The 25,157-nt window shown below is 36.7% G+C and overlaps 1 protein-coding gene across 1 annotated transcript in view; it reads right to left on the reverse strand.

Annotated features, from left to right (window-relative positions):
- Window positions 1-2,336: 2,336 nt before the first annotated feature.
- The window catches only part of LOC131848742 (zwei Ig domain protein zig-8-like), a 560,844-nt gene continuing 538,023 nt past the window's right edge, over window positions 2,337-25,157 (reverse strand). Inside the window, exons 5-7 of the mRNA XM_059198708.1 lie at window positions 14,218-14,360; window positions 2,904-3,075; window positions 2,337-2,461 (exon numbers count right to left, since the gene is read on the reverse strand). Coding sequence (XP_059054691.1) covers window positions 2,337-2,461; window positions 2,904-3,075; window positions 14,218-14,360 — 440 coding nt within the window. The remainder of the gene's footprint in view (window positions 2,462-2,903; window positions 3,076-14,217; window positions 14,361-25,157) is intronic.

Below are 25,157 nucleotides of genomic sequence, written 5' to 3' on the forward strand. Positions count from 1 at the left end.
ATATTCAAGTATAAAAAATTTGTATCCTATAAAGTATTACATATATTGTTAACAAGGTCCGGCTGACTATATTGACGGCCGTACTAGCTGCAGCTGTTCCGTACAAAACATGGTCAAAATGAACATTTGAACTCGATGACATTTTGTCAACCCTTTTCTTAAAAGTGGACAAAATTTCATCTTCGTTTCACATAGTCAAATTTTTATTTAAACAACTTTGTTTTTAATATCACTGTTTAATTAATACCTATACAACCTCTCTTGTAATTGTTATGTGCCAGTATTAAGAAAAAAGAAAAAAAAAAGTAATTTATTTAATCTGTCAAAATTAATGTGTGATTTATTTTTATTTAAAGCATTTTATTTTTATACAATCACTTAACTGTAAAATTCGATTTTCACTAAAAAAAAGGGACCTATCTTTAGTTGATTAGTATGAACAGCCCATAATAGGTCAAAATTTAAAAAAATATGCAGTTCATTGGACTTATAATGAACTTTCAAAATAACGAAAAAATACTTTCATATTTACTGTAATAAAAGAGTAAGTCGTGTAGAGCAGAACGTAAATATTTACGAAATAAAAATCTATTGAAATATTGCTATCGAACTTAGGTTGGGGGAGACATGGAACATTTTGGAATTTTAAATATGTGGACATACTATGTTCAAAAATAACTGAAGTGTTTACAAACTGCGTTCAGAATAGAGATAGAAGGCATACAGAAAAATACCTAATAATCTCGAGGTCCTTGGCGTTGATATATCCAGTGACGTTCAGTTTTGCGGTCATTTGGAGGACAAGGCTAAAATAGCCTCAAAAAAGCTTGGTGTGCTCAGTAGAGTGAGACGGTATTTCATATATACAAGGCGCAGATCCGGCCGCATATGGAATACTGTTCTCATCTCTGGGCCGGAGCACCACAATACCAACTACTTCCATTTGACCGCATTCAGAACCGAGCAGCCAGAATCATTGGTAATCAACGTCTATGTGACAGACTCGACCCATTGGCTTTGCGGCGAGATGTTGCATCTCTGTGCATTTTCTACCGCATATGTCACGGGGAGTGTTCTGAGGAATTGTTCGGATTAATACCAGCTGCTGAGTTTCACCACCGTACCACCCGTCAGAAACTGAAATACCATCCTGATCAATGAATGGCGGTCTTGAACGGTTTTCTGTTTGCCACGCACAACCACATTGTGGAATCACCTTCCAGCAATGGTATTTCCGAACCGATACGATATTGAAACCTTCAAGAAAAGAGCTTATTCCTTTTTAAAAGGCCGACAACGTACTTGCAATTCCCCTGGTGTTGCGGGTGCACATGGGGGGCGGTAATCACTTACCATCAGGTGAGCCGCATGCTCGTTTGTCCCCTGTGTTATAAAAAAAAAAAACCTACAACGTAATTCACACACACTCCTCCTAAAAATAACTGAAGTGTGTAAGTAGAGCTGTTGGCTGAAACGTAAAATTTGAATGTTTGAAACTAATTATTTGACTACGATTCAAGTGCATTTTTTTCTGACTACTTTAATGCTGTTGACCGCAGCTGGCCTTTACAGCTTCACCGGACGTTAGGGGGCGAGTGCAGATGGCACTCCAAACCAAGGAAGGACTTATGGAGCGGCTGAAGGCCAACTCCTGCTTGACGGATACGACTTAGTCTGAGGGCACCGCTAGGGGTCGAACCTCGGCTCAGGTCGTCGTGATTTCGATCCCCGTTTGAATTGTACGGGGGATCGATCGGGGGGGAAGATTCAAGTAACACAACTAATAGGTCTGTACTTGGCCTGAACACACACACACACACAATAGTTGTGAGGTGTTAATGTTATACGTACGTGTATAGTTCACTCGGGTCATCATCTCTTATAGTAAGGGTTCATGATCACCATTACAATGTAGTAAAATGTCCTCGGAGTAATTAGTAGGGGATAAACATTGAGGTACAATATATTTTAAGACACACGGTGCCCATGGGCCGATCCCAGCCCCAGTCGCCCCCCAGGGGCGGGGTCACGGCGGGACATAGTTCATCAACATTCATCACAGTGATTTGACGTCACATATTCGCTCATCATAAAAATCTTAAATACAATAACCGCTTTAATTAAATCTCATTTACCTATCGGAAAACTAAGTTTTCGCTTAATATTATTTAGACGAGAGACTTCATAACATTTATTGAAATAATTCACTATGCACATGGCGTGGAGTCGCTCACACTCAAAGTACGTTAGAACACTTGAGCCGCGGGGCGCGGGGTGCGGGGCGCGGGGTGCGACTATCGCGCGGGGTGGCGCGGGGCACGGGGCGAGGGGCGCGATCAGCTGGCGAGCTGCGCGCGCAGCAGCCGCGCGTGCAGCGCGCACGCCACCAGCAGCGCCAGGATGCAGCGCGAGCTGTTGGACAGCCCCGCCGAGCCCGTCTGCATCGCCGCCGGCCGCTCCCCTGCACACGCCATACAAATAAATAACCCTGGACATTTCACACATGCGCCATCTAATCCCCAAGGTAAACAGAGCTTGGGTCATGGGTTCTAGACTGGTAAAAAGTACAACAGCCGGAATCTAATATCACTGATATAAAAACAATCCACACGCTGGGACCTAAGTAGCCTCAGACAGTAAGGTTTCAGAGGAGTTTCATACTTGCATTGTGGAATGAACTACCTGCCGAGGTTCTCTCGCGAGATTACAGCGTTGGGATTTTCAAGAAGGGTATATTAAGAGTCGGCAACACCCTGGTGACACCCCTTTTGTTTCTACTACGGTAATCTGTCTTAGCTACTGTAACCATTTACCATCAGATGGGCTGTACCTTTCTTTGCCACCGTCGTAGTATAAAAAAAGAAGTAACATAAAGAGGTCATAACAATAATGGTGGTAGTTACCATTGAGCACGTGGACGCGCACGGAGGCGACCTCCGCATTGGAAGGCGAGCAGGAGTAGCGGCCGGAGTCTGCTGGCGCCGCGTCCTGCACCAGCAGGTACGAGGTGGTGGCCGCGCCCTTCTCCGTCACCACGGACACGCCGCCCCGCGATGAGTCGTACGATATCACCTGCTTCACCACAACAGACACCCACCGCACATTGTCGTACACGCGCAAATACACACAAACACCTCTCCGATCGATTCCCCGTTCAGTTCAAACGGAAATCCAAATGACGTTCTGTGTTGAGGTTCGAGCACCTAGCGGCGTCCTCAGACTAAAGTCGTATCCGTCAGGCGGGAGTTGGTCTTCAGCCGCTCCATAAGTCCTTCCGCAGTTTGGAGTGCTATTTGCACTCGTCCCTCGTTTGGTAGCTGTAAAGGCCAGCTGCGGCCAACAGCATTAGAATAATTCTAAAAAAAGCACATACAAGGCATCCAAACAGAGCAATAATCATTTCGAATATGATTTTATCTTCTATTAATCACAGGAAGACTACATATCTGCTTGATTATATCTGTCTCACCGGTTTAGTCCAAGAAATTTTAAATTTTGTAAGCCATCTTTCGGTTTGAATAGTGAAATTAAACAATGAAATTGCAGGATAAGTTAGGCATGATATCTTCCTCTTAGGAATGACAACGTATCAGGGCGTATGTTTATAGGTAACGGTCACTTCCTATCGGTTGGGTCGTCACTTGTTTGCAATTCCAGTTAAAAAACTTAGGGTTGCCATCCGTCCAGATTTCCCCGGATTTGTCCTAGTTTAGAGGGCATCCGGGAAGCGTCCGGGGTGATGTAATTTTTTTAGGTTTAATATTAAAGTATATTAATTATTTCTGTTATATTTTAGGAACAAAAAAATCGAACTGATTATTAAAACAATTTGTAACAAACTGTAATAAGATTCAGTTTTATTAGGTACATTTAAAATTATGATAAAAGTTACTATATTTAAATTTAAGGCTACATAAATAAAAAAATGATTTATCATATTTTTAACTATTTTTTTATTACACTGATTGTGTAAAAAACCCATTGACACTGAAATCCGGGGTTTTCAGGCGTCTTGTCCTGGTCTTTCAAATTTTAGAGATGGCAACCCTAAATAAACTAAATGTCCACTACGAGGTGTTGAGAGGTACATACAACTATCGTCAAAGCGACCAGCGTAACATCTGACATGCCCACATTTCACGGGGCATATTAGAATCCTAACGGACAAGCATATTGCAGTCTCTCAGATTAATCTCGCCCCGTATGCCTCAACGCAATGTGACTCTCGAGCATTACTGGTCCAAGTTACTCCACTACGTGATTCATAGCATTGGGAATAACTACGTGAGCTCAAACAGTAGATGGGACAGTCAGAGACATTGTCATAGATCAGTATCAAAAACATTTTATATAACATTATGTTAAAACTATATTAAACTATATAAAAAAAACCGACTTCAAACGTGACATTTGTGTTTAAATTTAGAATAGAATAGAATAACATTTATTACATCACACATGATATCTTATAAAGTCTGCAATTTTATTGCAACGCGCTGCAATCATAGAATAGAATAGAATAACATTTATTACATCACACATCACAACACAATAAAAACGATGCCGACAGCTGCATATAAATTATTATATAAGATAAACATAAATAAAAACAATGCATTAAATTAGATATGAAATCATTATATATATAAAAAAAGAACAAAATAGTAACAAACAAATAAATAATAATAATAATAAGTGTGGAGAAAACCAGCAAAAGCTGAGAAAAAATAAAGAATAATAATAATAATAAACCAATACTAAATAATAATAATAAAGTAAAATGCATTTCCTATCCACCACTGCGGAGCATCGTCACCGCGTCACTGTGTACTGATGTGTGTGTAAGGGGCCCATCTCAGCATTATGCTTTTCAGTGGATTCCCGAAATTTAATTGCCAATTAAAAAATAGCCAATAGTCCTAGTGAAAAATTGCCATTTTGGAATGGCATAGACAAATAGAGGAACTGTCCTAGTTATCTAATTACATAAAATGAGTAACACAACAGCTCTATTGACATGAAAAATTAAATTAAATTCTAATTATTATTTTTTTTACGACCGCGGTGGTCTAGTGGTCTAGCACACCGCTTTACGTCCGATGGTCGCGGGTTCGATTCCTCGCACTCACAAACATTTGTATTCATGAGTATGATTGTTTGTATCGGTCTGGGTGTTTTCTATGTGTATTATGTATGTATTTACGAAAAAAGATTATCTATGTATTTGTATTAGTAATCTAGTACCCATAACACAAGCTTTAGCTTAACTTGGGTCTAGATGGCGCTGTGTGAAATGTCCTGAGATTATTGTTATTATTATTATAAAAATATATACTTTTTAATTTGAATTTAATTTAATTAACAGTACATTTCAGTTGCTTATGAACGTTAAGTTTTTTGTAATTCATATTTTTTCCCTACCGGGTAGTTCAGTATATTGATTCAATTGAGAAGAACTGACAAGAAACTCAACTGAAGTACTAAATGCAGTTACAGTTAAATTTCAAAAGACATTTAAATATTGATTATAATTATTATTTGTCATAGTAAAGTATATTATTAGTGCAGATAAGGCCAGCCTCGCACCGCTACCGTTCCGCCCGAGCGATTCCTGGGATGGGGTTACATATTCTAATTCCATTTAAGAAGTTTCCCAATTTGTGTATTAGTATTCAAGCGTGTAAATCAGTTAGCGAACTAATAAAGCGGAGTAATAAAGCGGCGCCTGCGCACATGCTGCTAGCTACTCGAGCCATTCGCAAATTAATTCGCGTAAAGTTTTCCCCCGGAACTAGGGTTGCCAAGATTTTTTTGACAAAAGTGTTGTAACTGGCTACTATGAAATGTGTTCTAAATTTGTATTTAAATTTATTGTACACTAGCTTTTGCTCGCGGCTTCGCTCGCGTTAATTTATCCCCTTAGGGGTGGATTTATCAAAATCCTTTCTTAGGGGATGCCTACGTCATAACATCTACCTGCTTGCCAAATTTCAGCCGAATAGGGGATGAAAGTTTGTATGTAACATTGTCAATTTTAAACCGATCGGGCTATTTTGCATACATAAAACTACTATGACGTTGGAATCCCCTAATAAAATAAAATAGGGGATGAAAGTTTGTATAAATCTTCTTGTATTTTCGATTGACTGAACTGAAATTAAAGATCAGAGCTACTGTGATGAAGACGTTCGCTTAAATAGGATTCTGATAAATTCAACCCCCATGGGGATAAAATAAGGGATGATGCAGGATGTAAATGTATTAGTTCGAACCTATCAGTACCTAATGGAACGAATAAATTAAGATGAACAAAGTAATTCTTAGTTCTTTAGGCTACTTTTATTTGAGAAAAATAAAGTTAAATTCCACGCGGACGAAGTCGCAGGAACCGCTAGTTCATATATAACAACCAATTCGATTAAAAAGGATATTATGTAACTTGGGCGAAATATAATGAAAAATCTCAAGTAAGTGTGATGCAGACGAAGGTCAGTAATTATGAGTCGTTAAGTACCCATAATGAGTATTTAGTTTTACGCATCACAGTATAGAAAATAAAGTGGTTGGCATACTTTATTTGTATGTGAAATTATAAAGTATAATTACTAAAAATAAAGAAAGAAAAAGAAAGAAAATTGTATATTTGGTACATAACAATAAAGAAAATAATTTTTAAATTTTTAATTACATACTGTTTTATATCAATTAGATAGTACCGAATAATATTTTATATTGTTATAAATACATTTCAGGACAGACCATTGAACTTGGCACCCATTTAGATCTCATCTCTTTTGTCGTAGAAGTCAACAATCAAGGCATATATCATAATATTAAACTCGGCTATTATCACATTTATGTTTTTGATGGGATTAGATAGTACCGAATAGGTCTCAGCTCAGCGTATGTCATGGCGGGGTGCCACGACGCTGGTATTCTGCGGATACCTTCCTAAATTAAGTAGGATACGTTATAAAGTATAGTTTCTTAAGGATGATATTGCAGTGGAGCACCCGCCTGCGCTAACGGTTTATGCTGGCAGCACCAGTGGAGGATGATAAGATGAGAATGAGGACAGGTCAGTTAGCCCATCGTGACAGATTCACCAAGAACGTATCACGATGGTTTCCAGGGGGAACCGCGTGGAGTTCAACCTGACATGGTACATTGCTTGCAATAGGATCATCTGTCTATAGGACTAACAATCCCTATGAAGTAAGGTTGGCAACCCTACCCGAACCGTTACCGCGGTGCGCTGTGGAGGGGGCGACTCGTTACCAATTAAGCATAATTAGTGCCAATTCCATGTAAACAAGTTCTGCTCGTCATCACTCCTAGAACTTAAATCTTCAATGTTACATTATATATACGTGTATATAATAAGTATTTCTATCACTTCTCTAGTACCCATAATACAAGTTGTTTATAGCTCGGGACGTTTTTTATATATGTAGTTACATATATGTAGAGATAGAAATAATCTTTATTCAAATAAACTCATTACAAGCACTTTTGAATAGTCATATATTGATTCTATCACTCATTCGGAATGCAGATTCATCACAAGAAGAATGAGCAAGAAACTTGTGTGTTGCTCTTTTTAATAGATGTTTTTTTTATATAAATAATTACAGTACAACAAGTAAGAGGCATGCGATAATCAACATAGAAGTCGCTACGCACTCATTATTAATGTAATCAGATAATATTGTCAGTGCTATGGATTTAAAGTTTTTCTATAAAAACATTATTATCGTTAACGAATTCTTCAATTTTATAGTAAGCTTTTTTGCAAAGGAACTGTTTTATTTGACATTTAAATCTTTTTTCTGGCAGATTTATAACAGACTCTGGTATTTTATTGTAAAACCTTACGCAATTGCCATAAAACGAATTACTAACTTTAGCCAAACGACATTTAGGTAAAATCAGTTTGTTATTGTTACGTCAGCTTTTATTAGTGCAATCACTAATTCTTTTGAAACTGTCTATATTCCTTCTGGCATAGATGATATTTTCATAAATGTATTGAGAAGCAACGGTGAGGATATTTGATTCCTTAAAACACTCTCGCAATGACTCCCTGGAACCCATGCTATAAATGGAGCGACAGGCCCTCTTTTGTAAAGTAAATATTGTATTTATATCAGCTGATTTGTCCCATAACAAAATACCATACGACATAATGCTATGAAAATAGCTAAAATAGACAAGTTTAGCCGTTGCCAATGCCAATGTATGTTGGTAGGCCAAACATTTTTCGGCTAAGTAGAAGGCGCTCTGTGAGTTGTGTTTATAATGAATCAACTTAAACATACGTACTTAACTGATCACTACAGTTTTTTTTACATACAAAGATATAATATAACTATTTAAATATTACTACAGTAATAGTGTAGAAATTAATCTACTAAATAGCACCTGTGCCAATCCGTAGAACATAATTATATATAAGCAGAATTATATTATTATCTATACATATACATATAAAAAAACCGAGAGAGAAAGAATATATGTATATACATATATAGTATATGTTATATGTAGATCAACATACGAGCAACAGTGTAGTTACATTTTTTTAATTCTCGTAGATATATGCAGTAGTATCATCTATACATATAAATAAAATTGGAGTGTCTGTGTGTAATTTTGAAATAACCTTTTTTTACTACGTGCATAAGAATATAAATACGGTACATAAACTAAAATATTTGTTTACATTTTTGTCTGTCTATCTGTCTGTTTGTTTGTTCCGGCTAATCTCTGAAATAGCTGGACCGATTTTGACGGGACTTTTTTTGGCAGGTAGCTGATGTAATAAGTAGTATATAATACTCACTAAACGATTACTTGAATGACGAGCGTGCATGGCAATAGTTGTTTATGCACGGGATTTTCATTTAATGTTAGACATAGACACCTATATAAATATACATATACGGTACATACACCAAAATAACATTTTTGACAATTTTTGTCTGTCTATCTGTCTATTTGTTTGTTCCGGCTAATCTCTGAAATAGCTGTACCGATTTTGACGGGACTTTTTTTGGCAGATAGCTGATAGCTGGTAGCACACCGCTTTACGTCCGATGGTCGCGGGTTCGATTCCTCGCATGGCACAAACACTTGTATTCATGAGTATGATTGTTTGTCTGGGTGTTTTCTATGTATATTATGTATGTATTTAGGAAAAAAATATATCTATGTATTTGTATCAGTTATCTAGTACACATAACACAAGCTTTAGCTAGCTTAACTCGGGTCTAGATGGCGCTGTGTGAATTGTCCTGAGATTAATAATTATTATTATTATTACGAATAGTTTAAAAAGCAATAAATTAAACCCAAACTTAAAAACCCCTTGTTTTTTATTTACTGTCCCGATCTGCAACCTTAAATCCCTTTTTGGTCTTAGGTACCAATTTAAAACAAATCGGAGCTGGCAACACTAATTGTGAGGGATGCTGCAGCGGCTCTTTGTAGAGACACGCGTAGGGTACGTCCGACTGGGGAAGGGTGCTCTGAATTCGTATTATCCTAATGAAGTGTAGCATTTAAACTTAGATGATTCATTTCTATGCAGCTCGTGTACACTCGTAGTAAGGTCTCGTTAGTTGGGTGCAGTGCACCAGACATTTGTTATGTTAGACATTACTATATTAGTATAGTATGGTAGACACTATTAGTTTTTTTTTATGGATGATAATGGAATGGTGCACCCGCCTGCGCTAACGGTTTACGCTGGCGGGGCACCAGTGGAGGATGATAAGATGAGCATGAGGTCAGGTCAGTTAGTCCATCGTGACAAATTCACCGGAATGTATCACGATGGTTTCCAGGGGGAACCGCGTGGATTACAATCCAGTTTTGTACCGATCTACACTCTCCTAATTATATTATTGTATTGATTGTAATTTGTTTTGTATGCTAATGAATGAATAAATAAATAAATAAATAAGTCTTTTAGTTTGTAATTTTATCTTTTTTTTTATAACACAGGGGACAAACGAGCATGCGGCTCACCTGATGGTAAGTTATTACCGCGGCCCATGAGCACCCGCAACACCAGGGGAATTGCAAGTACGTTGTCGGCCTTTTAAAAAGGAATAAGCTCTTTTCTTGAAGGTTTCATTATCGTATCGGTTCGGAAATACCATTGCTGGAAGGTGATTCCACAATGTGGTTGTGCATGGCAAAAAGTTTCTAGAAAACCGTACTGTGGAGGACCGCCATTCATCCAGATGATCAGGATGGTATTTTAGTTTAGTTTCAGCTGGTATTAATCCGAACAATTCCTCAGAACACTCCCCGTGATCTATGCGGTAGAAAATGCACAGAGATGCGATATCTCGCCGCTAAGCCAATGGGTCGAGGAATCGAACCCGCGACTGGAAGTATGGCGGTGTGCTAAACCACTAAACCATCAAGGTCTTATTAGTTATGTTGTTCAGAATTACATATTTACGATTATGACTGTGTAGTTATTGAGTCATAGTTATATACCTATATGTGTACATTGACATCCGACTCTGCTTATCAATTTGTGTGACATCTGCATATAATAGTGTAATTTGTGGAAACAGGCTATCAATCAGCTTAAATGCAATACGTATGATAACAATATGCATTGATTACACACCTGTCTGATTACTTGATAACAGATTGTGCGTCGTGAGGGGTCTATGACCATCAGTGGTGTAGTTAGGTAACCAAGGGCCCTGGGGCAAATCAAAAATGCAGTGGGGCAAAAGCAAAAGCACAGCAGTGGGGCCCTACATTACAGTTTTATTAAAATTGTATTGAAAACAAATATCTAATTAATTTATGAAAAAAAATATTTATATACTAGCTGTTCCCGCGACTTCATCCGCGTGGAATTTAACTTTATTTTTCTAAAATAAAAGTAGCCTAAAGAACTAAAAATTATATTTATAAGGTTCAAACTAATACATTTACATCCTGCATCATCCCTAATTTTATCCCCATGGGGGTTGAATTTATCAAAATTCTATTTAAGCGAACGTCTTCATCATAGTAGCTCCAATCTTTAATTTCAGTTCAATCAGTCAAAAATCTAAGAAGATTTATACAAACTTGCATCCCCTATTTTATCCCCTTAGGGGTGGAGTTTATCAAAATCCTTTCTTAGGGGATACCAACGTCATAGCTTTATGCATGCAAAGTCTCAGCGCGATCGGTTTAAAAGTGACAAAGTTTCATACAAACTTTCATCCCGTTTTTTTTCCCCTTGGGGTAGAATTAATCAAAATCCTTTCTTAGCGGATGCCTATGTCATAACATCTACCTGCATGTCAAATTTCAGCCCGATCCGTCCAGTGGTTTGGGCTGTGCGATAGATCACTACGTCAGTCACCTTTGAGTTATATATATTTAGATTTATACAATTACAGTGATGGACCTTTATGAAAATCAATTTGATTAAGAAAACCTTTTAGTGCAATTAAATAATAGCTCAGACTTACTATTAGTGATTTGAACTATAATATTTTAGAGTCTGTAACAAAGTAAATATTTTAATTTAATTGAAAATAGGACAACTATTGTAGACAAGTGGGTGGTAGTTTTGAAATTAATAAAACAGTCGCTGTAGATGTTTGTCCGTCACCATGTATGCTTAAATCTTTAAAACTACGCAACGGATTTTGAAGCCGTTTTTTTTATAGATAAAGTGATTCAAGAGGAAGGTATATGGTATATATATATAAATACATGTACACCCGTGCATGTGCACCCGTGTAAATAAATAACCCTGGACAATTAATACAGGGCCATCTAGTCCCACGGTAAACAGAGCTTGTGTTATGGGTACTAGACAACTGATATGAATACTTGTATATATATTTTTTATAAATACATAGAAAACACCCAGACCGATACAAACAATCATACTCCTGAATACAAATGTTTGTGCCGTGCGAGGAATCGAACCCGCGACCATCGGAAGTAAGGCTGTGTGCTAAACCGCTAGACCACCGAGACCGTCAACTGAGGCTGGATAAAATAACTTGAGATGTATTTTAATTTTAATGTAGAGATCCCATATGATAGGTGCACACGTGCTTCAGATGACGTTCTTCTTTTATTCTCCATTATTCTATAATAAACTGCCAGAATCTACGCTAAATCTGACAGAGAGAAAATTCAAATTTTATATTATACAAATGTTATGTAAAAAAGCCTATTATAGGATAGATGAATTTATAGATGATAGCAATATATAGCAAGTATAAGTTTATTTGCGGACAACGTTATAATTTATTTTTCATACTGCTTTCTTGGTATATGATAGCGTAGCGGCTTTTGTATTGATTGCTGCATGCATCCTCATGTAAAGTGCGAATACTGTACATAACTACCATATAGTAATTTTTGTAGCTGTGACGTGGTCGAGTGGAATGAGTCATGCTCACTAAAATGTCAAGACATGTGGCGGCGTGGTGGGCCGGGTCATTGGGCTCCCTAATATATGGTCGCGCGTAGTGATGGCTGGCTCATCCGTCATACTCGTGAACGAGTGCTGCTTGTAGAAATTGGTCTGCTCTTATCACTACGACTGATTTAATCTTATTGTATATTTATATTTGACCCAAATAAATTAGTGCTGCTTGGTAGTTTGTATTCACACGTTTCTACTTGTAAAATGTGAACTTACATGGATTGTTTAAAAGAACAACACACAAGTTTCTTGCTCGTTCTTCTTGTGATGAGACAGCTTTCCGAACGAGTGGTAGATAAAAAACAAATTCTTATTATTATTTAAAAGTGCTTAAATTAAGTTTATTTGAATAAATGATTTTCTATTCTATTCTACAATACCAAGGTTAAGTACATGTAGTGGATATTAAGCGGGTGTTACATATGAATGTGGATGGTTAAGGGTAGAGGAAGACCGAAAAAGAGGTGGATGGAGAGACCTACAACAACTCCTAGTTACGATAGAACAGGAAAAATAACGAGCCTGATTCGAGACCGAATCGCCTCCTTGTATATAAATATATAACTCAAAGGTGACTGACTGACATAGTGATCTAGCAACTTCGACTTGTAAATGTAAACTTACAAGGATTATTTAAGAGAGCAACACACAAGTTTCTTGTTCGTTCTTCTTGTGATGAGACAGCTTTCCGAATGAGCGTTAGTATCCAAAAATTTGTCTATTCAAAAGTGCTTAAATTAAGTTTATTTGAATAAATGATTTTCTATTCTATTCTCAGTAGCCTATCTGGCCGGACTACCGGTATTTTGTATTAAAAATAATATTACTCATTTAAAGTCGGTCTTTTTTATTATAACTATATCACTAATGTATACAAGGTTATTCGTATAGGGTACGTACACCAAACAGAAACCGGTGAAATATACATGAGACAGAAACAAATTCTCAAAAAAAAAAAACAAGTGAAAATCTTATATATGTATATAGTAAGTGAAGTATTATATATATAGTATATGTAGAGAACGAACAGTGCTAATATTTTCTTTGTATGTACATATATTTGACAAACATACGCATATATACTCTTTTGTTTATTGTTAAATTTTGTGGTCAAAAAGAGAATAGATTATGTATGTTTAATATTATTTGTGTATAGATTTATTGAAATTTTGATCAGTAATTATTTAAAATTTTCAGCTTTGCAACTGTAGGAAAGTGAAGTTTCCTGAACACTATGGCTTGCTCTATTGTTTGTCTTTAGTCTTAATTTTTTTTATTTCTTTTTAAATTTAGGAACATTGTACCATCTAAGTACATGCCAGTCCCATTGTACTCTAAAACTAATCACTCCATTACCTCACCAGTGAAGAAATTGCTTTAGCCGCACCGTCTGAAGGATCCGCTAAAACAGTTTGTATGGCACCAACATCTAATATATTTATTTCATGGTCTGACGTTATTCCATGTCGTAGACTCTCGTTCCTGTCACACTCCATCAGCAAATGATATACATACTCTATTGTACCACATACTTCACAATTTTGTGAATTGCTTTTTTTCATCCAGTATGCAAGCCTATAGTTTTAATGAATGTTAAATTTATTATCTTAAATTACGATCACAAGTTATTTAAAACTTTCAAGTTTGTATCTGTAGGAAAGTTACGTTTCCTGAACATTGAACCCTGTACCAATAACCTTGTATACTAATTAAATTACTTATACAATATTATAAGAGATATTGTGAATAATTACTTTGCGTCCGCTCACCTCGTCTTCATGGTACCAGAATATGTAGGCGGGGGGCTCCGGACTGAACTGGATGAGGCAGGTCAGGTTGATGGTGGACCCGATGTCCACGTGCAGGTCCGGACCGCCCAGGATACGAGCCGAGGGCACTGCAAACAACACTTTACATGTCCTCAATACGGTACACATTCAAATAGCAATCAGTTATTTTATTACTAGCTGTTCCCGCGACTTCGTCCGCGTGGAATTTAACATTAGTTTTCTGAAATAAAATAATTTTTCTAAAATAAAAGTAGCCTAAGTTTCTCCTTATTACATTAGATACCTACCAAAAAAAGTCCCGTCAAAATAGGTCCAGCCATTTCAAAGATTAGCCGGAACAAATAGGCAGACAGACAAAAATTGTAAAAAATGTCATTTTGGTGTATGTACCGTTTTTATATTCATATGCATGTAGTAAAAGACGATTATTTCAATATTACAAACAGACACTCCAATTTTATTTATATGTATAGATTATTATATATGTGAAGCAAAAACATTTTTGATAAAATTGTGCAGACAAAGGAGTATGAAAATGACTAATATTTATAAACGGATTTTGTTAATTTTTTTTTTATATAATTAATTAAAAATATTTTTTATAATTAATAATATCTTACTAATATTATAAACGCGAAATTTTGTGACTATGGATGGATGTTTGTTACTCTTTCACACAATAACTACTGAACGGATTTTGATGAAACCTTACAGTAATATAGCTTATACATCAGAATAACATAGGCTATAATTTAAAAGGACAATAATAATGATAAATATCAAGGAAGTGTTATGCAGACGAAGTTGTGTGGGTCAGCTAGTAGTTATACATATATACAGAAGGAATGCAGAAAGATTTTTTTTAATTATACATAAAAACAACATTAAATCAATAAAAAAACATTACACACATTACAATGTATTTGACACACACTCATAGAAGTAGAGTCTTTGACAATAGAAACTTAATAATTGTTCAAACTTATATTATAAACTATCTGACACGGCAAACTCCGTTTCGCCTCATAATTAAATATGTCAAAGATTTTTTGAAGTTTAGTTACGCAATAAATTTCTGAACGCACCCTGTTTGACAGGTATCAGCCGTTTGTATGGGAAAATATAATTGTTGTTTTTACTATTATACATGCAATTTCTTTATATTTTATCACCGTTTAAACCCTGGACTTCCACGAATATTTCAAGGCTAAAATTAGCCAAATCGGTTCAGCCGTTCTCGAGTTTTAGCGAGACTAATGAACAGCAATTCATTTATATATATATATATAGATTGCGCGGACGGACGAGTATTAAAATTAGCTTACTAATCTTATCTTACTATCCCTCGAGGGGGTCACGACCCACAGATTGAAAAACACTGCGCTAGACCGTCATCATCATCATCATCTCAGCCCGGAAGACGTCCACTACTGAACAAAGGCCTCCCCAAAGATCTCCACGACGCTGCGCTGCTCTCATCCAATGCCTTCCAGTAATCTTGACCAGATCGTCGGTATAGCCTGGTCTTACCCGGGGATTCTTCGCACCCCCTGCCCCGCCGTTTCCATGACCGCTACCATTGTTAAGACTAGTGGGGCTGGTGGGGGCTGGGGGGCGGGGATTTTGGGTGTATATCCAATTGGGGGGATATTGCCATAATCACCACGCTTGGCATTCGGGTTGGAGATCGCAGTGTGTAGTTACTCAGTAGAACGCTGCCCGTCCACTGGTCGATGAATCTCTTACTCGCCTATTACGACATCCACGGGAAGAGAGGGGGCGGTGCGATTCTTACGGCGACACCACACGCTCTTCCACGAGGCCTCAATTAGAAAGGTTACAACGAGTGGTAATAGAAATAAATTATAAAAGGTAAATAATAGACCGTCTGGTGTAATTTGGCTGGGTAATCCGGTGGTGCGGGGCTCGTGTAGAGACGGCTTACATAATTAGTTATCTGTGCAATTCAATTATCGGAAAACCGCTCAACTTCCACCCCAACTGTTGATTAATGTCTCCAATTTGACAGTGTCGCCCGCCCCCCGCACGCCGCACCCCGCCCATCAAGAAGCTTTTACAAAAGTTTTCTAATTCAATACGAGTATTATGACGAATGTTCCAGCAACAAACACCTCAATAGGTAACACATCACTGCTACACAAATTGTTACCATGTTTTCGATTTCTTAAATATATCATATACTTTCAAATGGCACAGGAAAGTATTAAAAAAACATTGCAATTAAAATTCAAAAATCATTTATATATCATATAGGACATTTTACCCGCTTATGAACGTCAAATTTTTTACATTATGTTTTAATTTTTGATGAAGAACTGACAAGAAACTCAATTGAATTACTTTTTTTTCAAAAACCAGTTTATTTACATTGTATATTTATATAGGTGTCTATGTCTAACATTAAATGAAAATCCCGTGCATGAACATCTATTGCCATGCACGCTCGTCATTCAAGTAATCGTTTAGTGAGTAATAGGCTTTGCTCAGTAAATATGATTTAACAGATGTTTTGAATTTATTTAAGGGTAATTCCAGTATATCCTTTGGTATCTTATTGTTCATTTTTATACCTATTCCCATAAAAGAACGATACTTGAGGACAGCAAGTTTGTCTTTAAATCTAGTATTAATATTATGAATATTGGTGTTTTTTGGAAATAAGGCAAGATTTTTGTGAAAATATAGGATATTTGAATATGTAAATTGAGAAGCAACGGTGAGAATATTTGCCTCTTTGAATTTCTCTCTTAATGAGTCTCTGTGAAAGCAATATTACCGTAGGCCCTAAAAATAAATGTTACAGGTAAATGTAGTCTAGTGAAGGGCATATTGTATTTGTTTACTATAGGTGTTCAGATTTTAGTTGAGTAATTGTTGGAAAATTGTCCTCTACGAGTTTATGTATGTTCTTGTTTTAAATATGGATTCAATGTATTTATGTATGTTCTTTTTTTAAATTTAATATTCGATTTTCTGTATGTTCTTTTTTTAAATTTAGATTCATCGAATTTTTGTATGTTCTTTTTATAAATTGTGATTATTCGAAATTAAGTATGTTCTTTTTATAAATTTAGATCCTTCTAATTAATATATGTTCTTTTTTTAAATTTGGATTCTGCGAATTTATGCATAATCTGTTTTCATATTTAGAATTGCTTATGTAACTGGAATGGTAAATGGTTTTCGATGTGCCAGTATTCAATGCGTGCTATGTATATGAATCAGTAGGGGGCGACGCAACTGCTCTGGTTTAATTCACAAGAGCTATACATTATGTGCCGGCGCGGGGGTGACCGCGGGTGGGTGTGGGGTCAGAGCGACACATTTGCAGTTCACCGTCCTCATTACGGCCGCCTGAATGCACTTAGTTTCAAGTGCACGCTCCACCCGACGCTTAACCTTTAATAAATGTGGTTGAATCTTCTTAATTACACCGCTGAATACAAATGAATAGCAGTTAATATGCTTACCATGCGCTGAATTTAGATGAATCCAATATACAGGGTGTCCGTACGTAGTGGAGCAACGGTAAGTAGTGGTCCACTACTTACGGGACACCCTGTATAACCGTCTAACCTAAACAGTAAGGGGGGAAGGGAATGCTAGTAATGTGGACTAATAACCATATTAGCAATGAACATTGTCAGGTTAACCTCCACGCGGGTCCCCCTGGAAACCATCGTGATAAATTCCTGGTAAATTTATCGCGTTGGGCTAACCTGACCTCATGCTCATCTTATCATCCTCCACTGGTACCCCGCCAGCGTAAACCGTTAGCGCAGGCGGGTGCACCACTCCATGGAAACAAAATTAAACAGTAATAAATATGTGTTATGATTAATAATAATAATAATGGGCCTCTCCCTGGGGCCCTGAACCCCGGCCGACTGTGCTTCTGCCGGGGATAAGTTGCCATCTCCTCTCCTTAAGAGGGGAGATGAGATTTTTAAGTTTAAAAAATAATAATAATAATAAATTTAAATATTGTTTTATTAACGGAATAAAATATCAGTTGTCACTACTATCGTAAGGTTCTGGACGCCATTGTATAACGCTTATATACCGTATAACACGCATGTATTATACATATAAACCTTCCTCTTGGATCACTCTATCTATTGCTAAAAACTGCATTAAAATTCGTTGCGTAATTTAAAAGATATAAGCGAACAGACAACTGAGTCGACTTTGATTTATACTATGTAAATATATAAATGACTGATCGTGTGTTTGTGTGTTTTAAGTCCGCTACCTGTACTTTTACACTGAAGTTATATATATATATAACAATAAAAAAGAACAATTATAGGGTTCTTCGGGCCGAGTGAAAAAAAAACGCGAAATACGTTCGCTTTAATATATTTCAACAAAGTGACAAATTTTTATATGATATTACCACAAAAGATGCCGGCTACTATATACAAAACTTCGGCATAGACTAATTAACTAAACAGAACAATCACTCATTGCACAGAGTACAGATGACAAAAGTAATTACAGATTATCGCGCATCCTGCGCGTACGTGGAAAATGGTGGTGGTACCAGGTACTATAGAATGTAATTTTTCCATCGAATAACAAACTATTATAGACAAGTGTAGTAACTAGAAATTAATTGTTCTAACCAAGGACCTCTGTCTCATCGTTGCGTAGTATTTACATTGCACAACTTGCAATAAACAATTTCATACAAATTGGTTTTGTAGTTCGACCGGCACCGTTACAGACAGACTTATTTCCTAAACGTTTTAATTAATATTTTAACTACCAGTTGCATCGGAATTAACTAGTATATATCGAAATCGAACAGGTCAATACCAATATAGTTTAGCGGTTCAGCACACCACTTTACTTCGGATAGTCGCGAGATCAATTTCTCGCGCCGACAAAACATAGTATTCATGAGTATGATTACTTTGGTGTTGGTTACAGTATACCACCGGTATATTATGCATGCATTAAAAAAAATGTGCTCTCACATAGACTAATAGTATCAGAATTAAACAAAATGCAGTGGTTTTGCAAGGCAGTGTCGGAGCATCGAATTTGTCGGATTATAGAGTGCTGCCTAAGGGTCCGGAATTTTTTAAAAACGAGTACTTTGTAGTCAGACAAATTAATTACAGATCCAGTATAGATAGGATTCTATGTTATATATGTATGTAAGTATATTATCAAAACAATATTCAATAACAAATAATAGACCATGTCGGATGACTAGGGGGGCCGGATAAGACAGGGACGGGATTACCGCGGCTCCACTGTACTATAAATAAATTAAGTAATGGATTTACGTAAAATGATACATAATTGGATAAAAAGGTTTGTATAAAATAAACTGTCGAGTTTCTAATTAAAAATTTTAAGTTATTAAGATGTTAGGTTGAGTTATTAGTTGTTCAAGACAATTTGAACCTAAAATAAATATAAATATTTTATAGTATATGTGAAGGATGGAGACCAAGACGACGAGCAAAGAAAACGGCACCGGAATAGTAGTAAAATAATGTGTATTAATGACTTATGTCATATAAAAACAATATAATATTATAAAATACATAAATAGTAAAAATGGTTTATAAAACAGTTTCCAACAGTATATGATTTTTCTTTGTATGGCAACAATTGACAATTTAAAAAAAAATATTCAAACTGACTTCGTCAGACCTTCCTGTTTCTAACCATTAAGCTATATACATGGTACTCCTGTAAATCAAATATAAAAAATACAGTCCAATTATAATAGAAGCATATATTGTTTTATAATTCCAACAGTTAGAAGTTAGTGATGTTAGATTAAGAATGTGAACTGTAAACGGCCATGAGGCGAAATGAACTAAAAACTTAACATGAAATAAAGAAGACAAATTGCAGCACGGTATATAAGTCTGCGGAAAAAATATGTTATTAATTATAGGATTATATTATAAGATTGTTACACGAGTTGTCCAAGTGTTACCAAGCGTTAAGATTACCTCATGGGAGATATAACGTTAGTTTTAAACTATTAACATAATCGCCGACAAGTTGTCACAAGTCCCACTCAACTCCAACTAAAGCGGCGCATAAAGTGTTCACTTAAATCTACGACAAACATTTAGTTTTTATTCCTTTTCGGACTACTCTAATGCTGTTGGCCGCAGCTGGCCTTTACAGCTTCACCGGACGTTAGGGGGCGAGTGCAGATGGCACTGCAAACCCGCGGAAGGACTTATGGAGCGGCTGAAGGACAACTCCCGCCTGACGGATACGATTTTAGTCTGAGAGCAGCGCTGGAGTTTGAACCTCGGCTCAGGCCGTCGTAATTTCGATCCCCATTTGAACTGGATGGGAGATCGATCGGAGGGGAGTGAAGATGTGAATACCGAAAGACAGAAGACGATTATCGCTTCTACACTCTATCCTGAGGAAATAAAAACCATCGCTTCTAAGAGTATCCTTCAATTCTTGTCCCTGACGGGTCTAGATAGCGAACTTTGTAAAGGCGAGCACAATAGATCTATGTAGGTCGCTGTACTACAGTCGCACCTGACTATAGCCCAAACAACCCAATAAAAATATGTTGTGTCTCATCAGAAACGATCCCGGTTGAGTCAGAGCGGAGGGGAGAGCGAGCTGGGGTCATGTCACGTCAAACAAAAGCTCCAGTGTTGTGTTGTGACGTGTCGGAGTCCCCATCAGAGTGTATATGTTCTTGTAGGTTCACTTTCGTGGGAGAACATTGAAGACGTGTCACCTTTCCTAGAGCTACGGATGTATTGATTTAAAATACGTCGTTAATTGAATCAAGGGGGACCGTATAGTTAGTTCGCGTAGAAAGTATTGCTGGCTCAACAATCTTTTTTAAATGAAGACAGTACTCAGTACTCAAATATTTTACCTTAGTCATATTAGTTTTATATATCACTGGAAATAAACGTATGTAGTATTATAAAACATCCAGACAGCTACAAATTTGTACTGTGAGAGAAATAGAACCTGCTGCCATCGGAGTTAATGTGAACATGACATATAATTGTGCAATCATCTTCCAGCAATGGTATTTCCAGCAATGGTATTTGCAAACCGATATTGAAATCTTCAAGAAAGAGCTTATTCCTTTATAAAAGGCCGACAACGTACTTGCAATTCTCCTGGTGTTATTGGTGCTCATGGGCGGCGGTAATCACTTAACATCAGGTGAGCCGCACGCTCGTTTGTCCTCTGTGTTATAAAAAAAAGTGAAAACTAGTCTTCACGTCACGACACGACTCGACACGACAGACAAACATAAATCCAAGTTAACATCCTAATTGTACGGCTCCACTCGCGGCTGGCAGTAGCTGGCGCTCGTTCTACTTGATTTATTCTATACCGCCATTAAATAGCAATTAAACGGAATAAAGTCGTGGTGTTGCCACTACGTGGCGCTGCCGGGTCGCGCCGCCGCCCTGCGGACCATTTGTCACCACAATCTGGCAACACTAATAACATTACACTTATATATCGAGAGAGGGTTTATTTCTTTCTCGATATTAATTTCCGCATAGCCATAATTATATATATATATATATATATATAATATTTGAGCATATACATGGATACAAAAATGTGGTACAGTGTCATTACACTTATATATCGAGAGAGGGTTTATTTCTAGACAGACAGACAACAGAATTAGAATAGTTAAAAAAATGGTGATATTCTTCTAATGATACATTATAAAAAAAGAATATAAAAACGTTAGGGATGGACAACCCTTATCACTTAGGATATGCATATAAAATTTCATAAAAATTGGTCAAGCCGTTTCGGAGAAGTAAGGTAACTAACAATGGGACGTGAGAAATTAGATATAAGTTATATGTATAAAACCTCAATACATTATACTGGCACATTATATACTACTAAATTAGAAATTTATTTTTCGTAGGTCTTAATGTCATAGCCATAATTATATATATATATATATATAAAATAGATATAAGCTATTTTATATATATAAATGTAAGAGATTTTAGAAAACTTCGTGTTTCGTCGAGTGCTGCAAGCGATGTACGCCCTCTCAGCAGTTAATGGAGGGCATTATTCGTCACACACTCGTAGTCATTCCAAGATTACCAGTTAACAGCTCGGCATGCATCATTTACTGGGGCGTTTCACAGCCAGTTTATTCATTTTAAAAGCTTCTCATCAATCAACTTGGTTATATATTCAAACTAGTTACCCACCCTGGTTTTGCACGGGTGTATATGTATTATACATATATATAAAACTTCCTCTTGAGTCACTCTATCTATTAAAAAAACCGCTTCAAAATCCGTTGCGTAGTTTTAAAACTTTAAGCATACATAGGGACGGACAGCGACAGCGACTTTGTTTTATACTATGTAATGATTACTAGAAAGCCTGAAGCTGCGTCTAAAGTATGTACCTCATGTTAGGTAACTAGATGTCGCTTGTACCAAATTGTACTTACTCGTAATCTGATTGGCCAGCGGTGTAAAACGTACACAGTAGATTTATTTATTTACACTAGTCCCAAAGTGGTCTATATCGACCCCCAGGAGTCTATGACACTGCAAGGGGTCCAGTTAGAAATTTACAAAAAATCAACTAGGTAAGAAGTTTAGAGTAGTAAGAAGTTAAGAGGGGGGTCTACCCAAAACCAAAAAATATGGCAATTGGTCTACGATATAAAACTCTAAGATTGGGAACCTCTGATCTAGATGATCAGAATGGTATTTTAGTTTCTGGTGGGTGGTAAGGTGGTAAAACTCAGCAGCTGGTATTAATCCAACAATTCATCAGAACACTCCCCGTGATATATGCGATAGAAAATGCACAGAAATGCAATATCTCGCCGCAGAGCCAATGGGTCGAGTCTATCACAAAGACGTTGATTACCAATGATTCTGCATTATCAATTAAAAAAGGTTACAATGAAGCTGGGCCGGTATCATTTCAAATTCATCCAGATGATCAGGATGGTATTTTAGTCCTGATTCTAGGGTTGTATGTAGAACCTACTAGTTTAGGTTTTATTGCAGTATTCTATATAGTGATGTATGGAACGATAAATTTGAGGCATTGCTCAATTTATTGAATCTAATATATACTAGAGTAAGAGCGCAGTGTGTTATAATAATTGAGTTGGGTATTGTGGTAACTAGTACGGATCTGAGCATGGACCATTTCAGTTAATTCTGTACTTTATGACGTCATATTTCGCGGTGCGGGCCACTCGCTCTGCTCGCTCCACTCGCTCCGTAACATAAAGAATAGTGCGCCGTTTAGGCTGGATTGCACCAATCGCAGTATAAACAAGTTTAAGAAAACGGAGTTCAGCGTAAACTTTAAAAAAAAGATCGACGTTGATTCGTTTTACTTTGAATGGAATTTACCAGCATTATACTGATCGCGTTTACCAAAATGAAGTTTAGATTTTCATTCGTTGACAGTGTTACACGCTCATAAAATAATATTTGATGCAATGGGTAATAACTAAAATAATTTTAAGAAATATTTGTAATTCAATCATGTGATAATTAGAACAAGTTTTTTAGTAATTAATTTAATAAGTACCGTTAACTAGAAAATATATAACAATAACCTTTACAATAAGGCAAAACATTATTTTATTGAGGATTTTTTTACACTACTTTACTTTCTTCTTACTCCCGATTTTATATTGTCAAAAATTTGATTGATGACTATTTGACAACTGACATTCTTTAAACACGTTTAAAAGGTTAACCGTAGGAAATCGGACGTTCTGAATTTGTAAATGTGTTTCAAACTAGTTCAGATTGTATTGATGAAATGCAAAATGAAGCTTTGAACACGTTTAAATGTTTTAATCGCGTTCAGTTCGAGCTAAACGCGGTCAGTTTCTTTGGTGAAATCCAGCCTTAGATCCGTAAGAGAGTCGTTTTAAATGACTCCCTCCTATATTGTTACGCATTTCAGTAGTACACATTTCAAACGGATTGTTAGTGCTATAGATTGCTATTAATGTACTATGTCAGGTTGATTCCATCGGAAATCATCTTGGTAACTTGCCATTTGCCAAGATAGGCTAACTAACCTGACCTCATACTTTTATCATACTTCACTGTGCTCCGCTCGCGTAAACCGTTTTAGCGCAGGCTGGTGCATCATTCCATTATCATAAATGAACCAAAGCTAGCTATTGGGGGAAAAAAGGACTGTTAGTTATATCCATATTATCTAAATATACCAGGTCAGGTAGATCTCCACAAGGTTCCTCCTGGAAACTATCATGCTAAATTCCTGGTGAATTAGTCACGATGTGCTAAAAGATCTGCCCCTATGTTCATCTTATCATCTATCACCCTCCAATGGTGTCTGAGAGTAAACTGGTGCACTTCATTATCATCCGGTAATTAAACCGCTTGATGATCCTCATCCAAATACGAGATTTTGATCTACGAAAATCGGACAAAAAATGTACGAGGTCGTACTAATGAGGGGACTGTTTGTGATATGGAATTTTAACCTAATTCTAGTAATGTAAATTATCAGGTTGTACTCCACAAGGTTCCCCCTGGAAAGTATCATGATAAATTCCTGGTGAATTAGTCACGAGGGGCTAAGGGACCTGCCCTTATATTCATCTTATCATCCTCTTATGCCTTATCGTAAACTGTGAGCGCAGACTGGTGCACTTCGTTATCATCCATTGAACGGCATGATGATCCTCGTCCAAATACGAGATTAAGATCTACGAAAATCTGTCAAAATACTCTGATATCCGAGGTCGTACTCAACTAAAGTTGAGCTAGTGAGAACGACGTTCACAATTTAGGCTTTTTCAGTACGAGCCGAAGTTTCAAGACTGGCTTGAGCTAATGAGTACGAGGCTTAATGAGAATTTAGATTTC

This window comes from Achroia grisella, unplaced genomic scaffold (assembly GCF_030625045.1).
Source record: "Achroia grisella isolate CSIRO2021 unplaced genomic scaffold, CSIRO_AGI_Agris_v1 utg1056, whole genome shotgun sequence".
NCBI lineage: Eukaryota > Metazoa > Arthropoda > Insecta > Lepidoptera > Pyralidae > Achroia > Achroia grisella.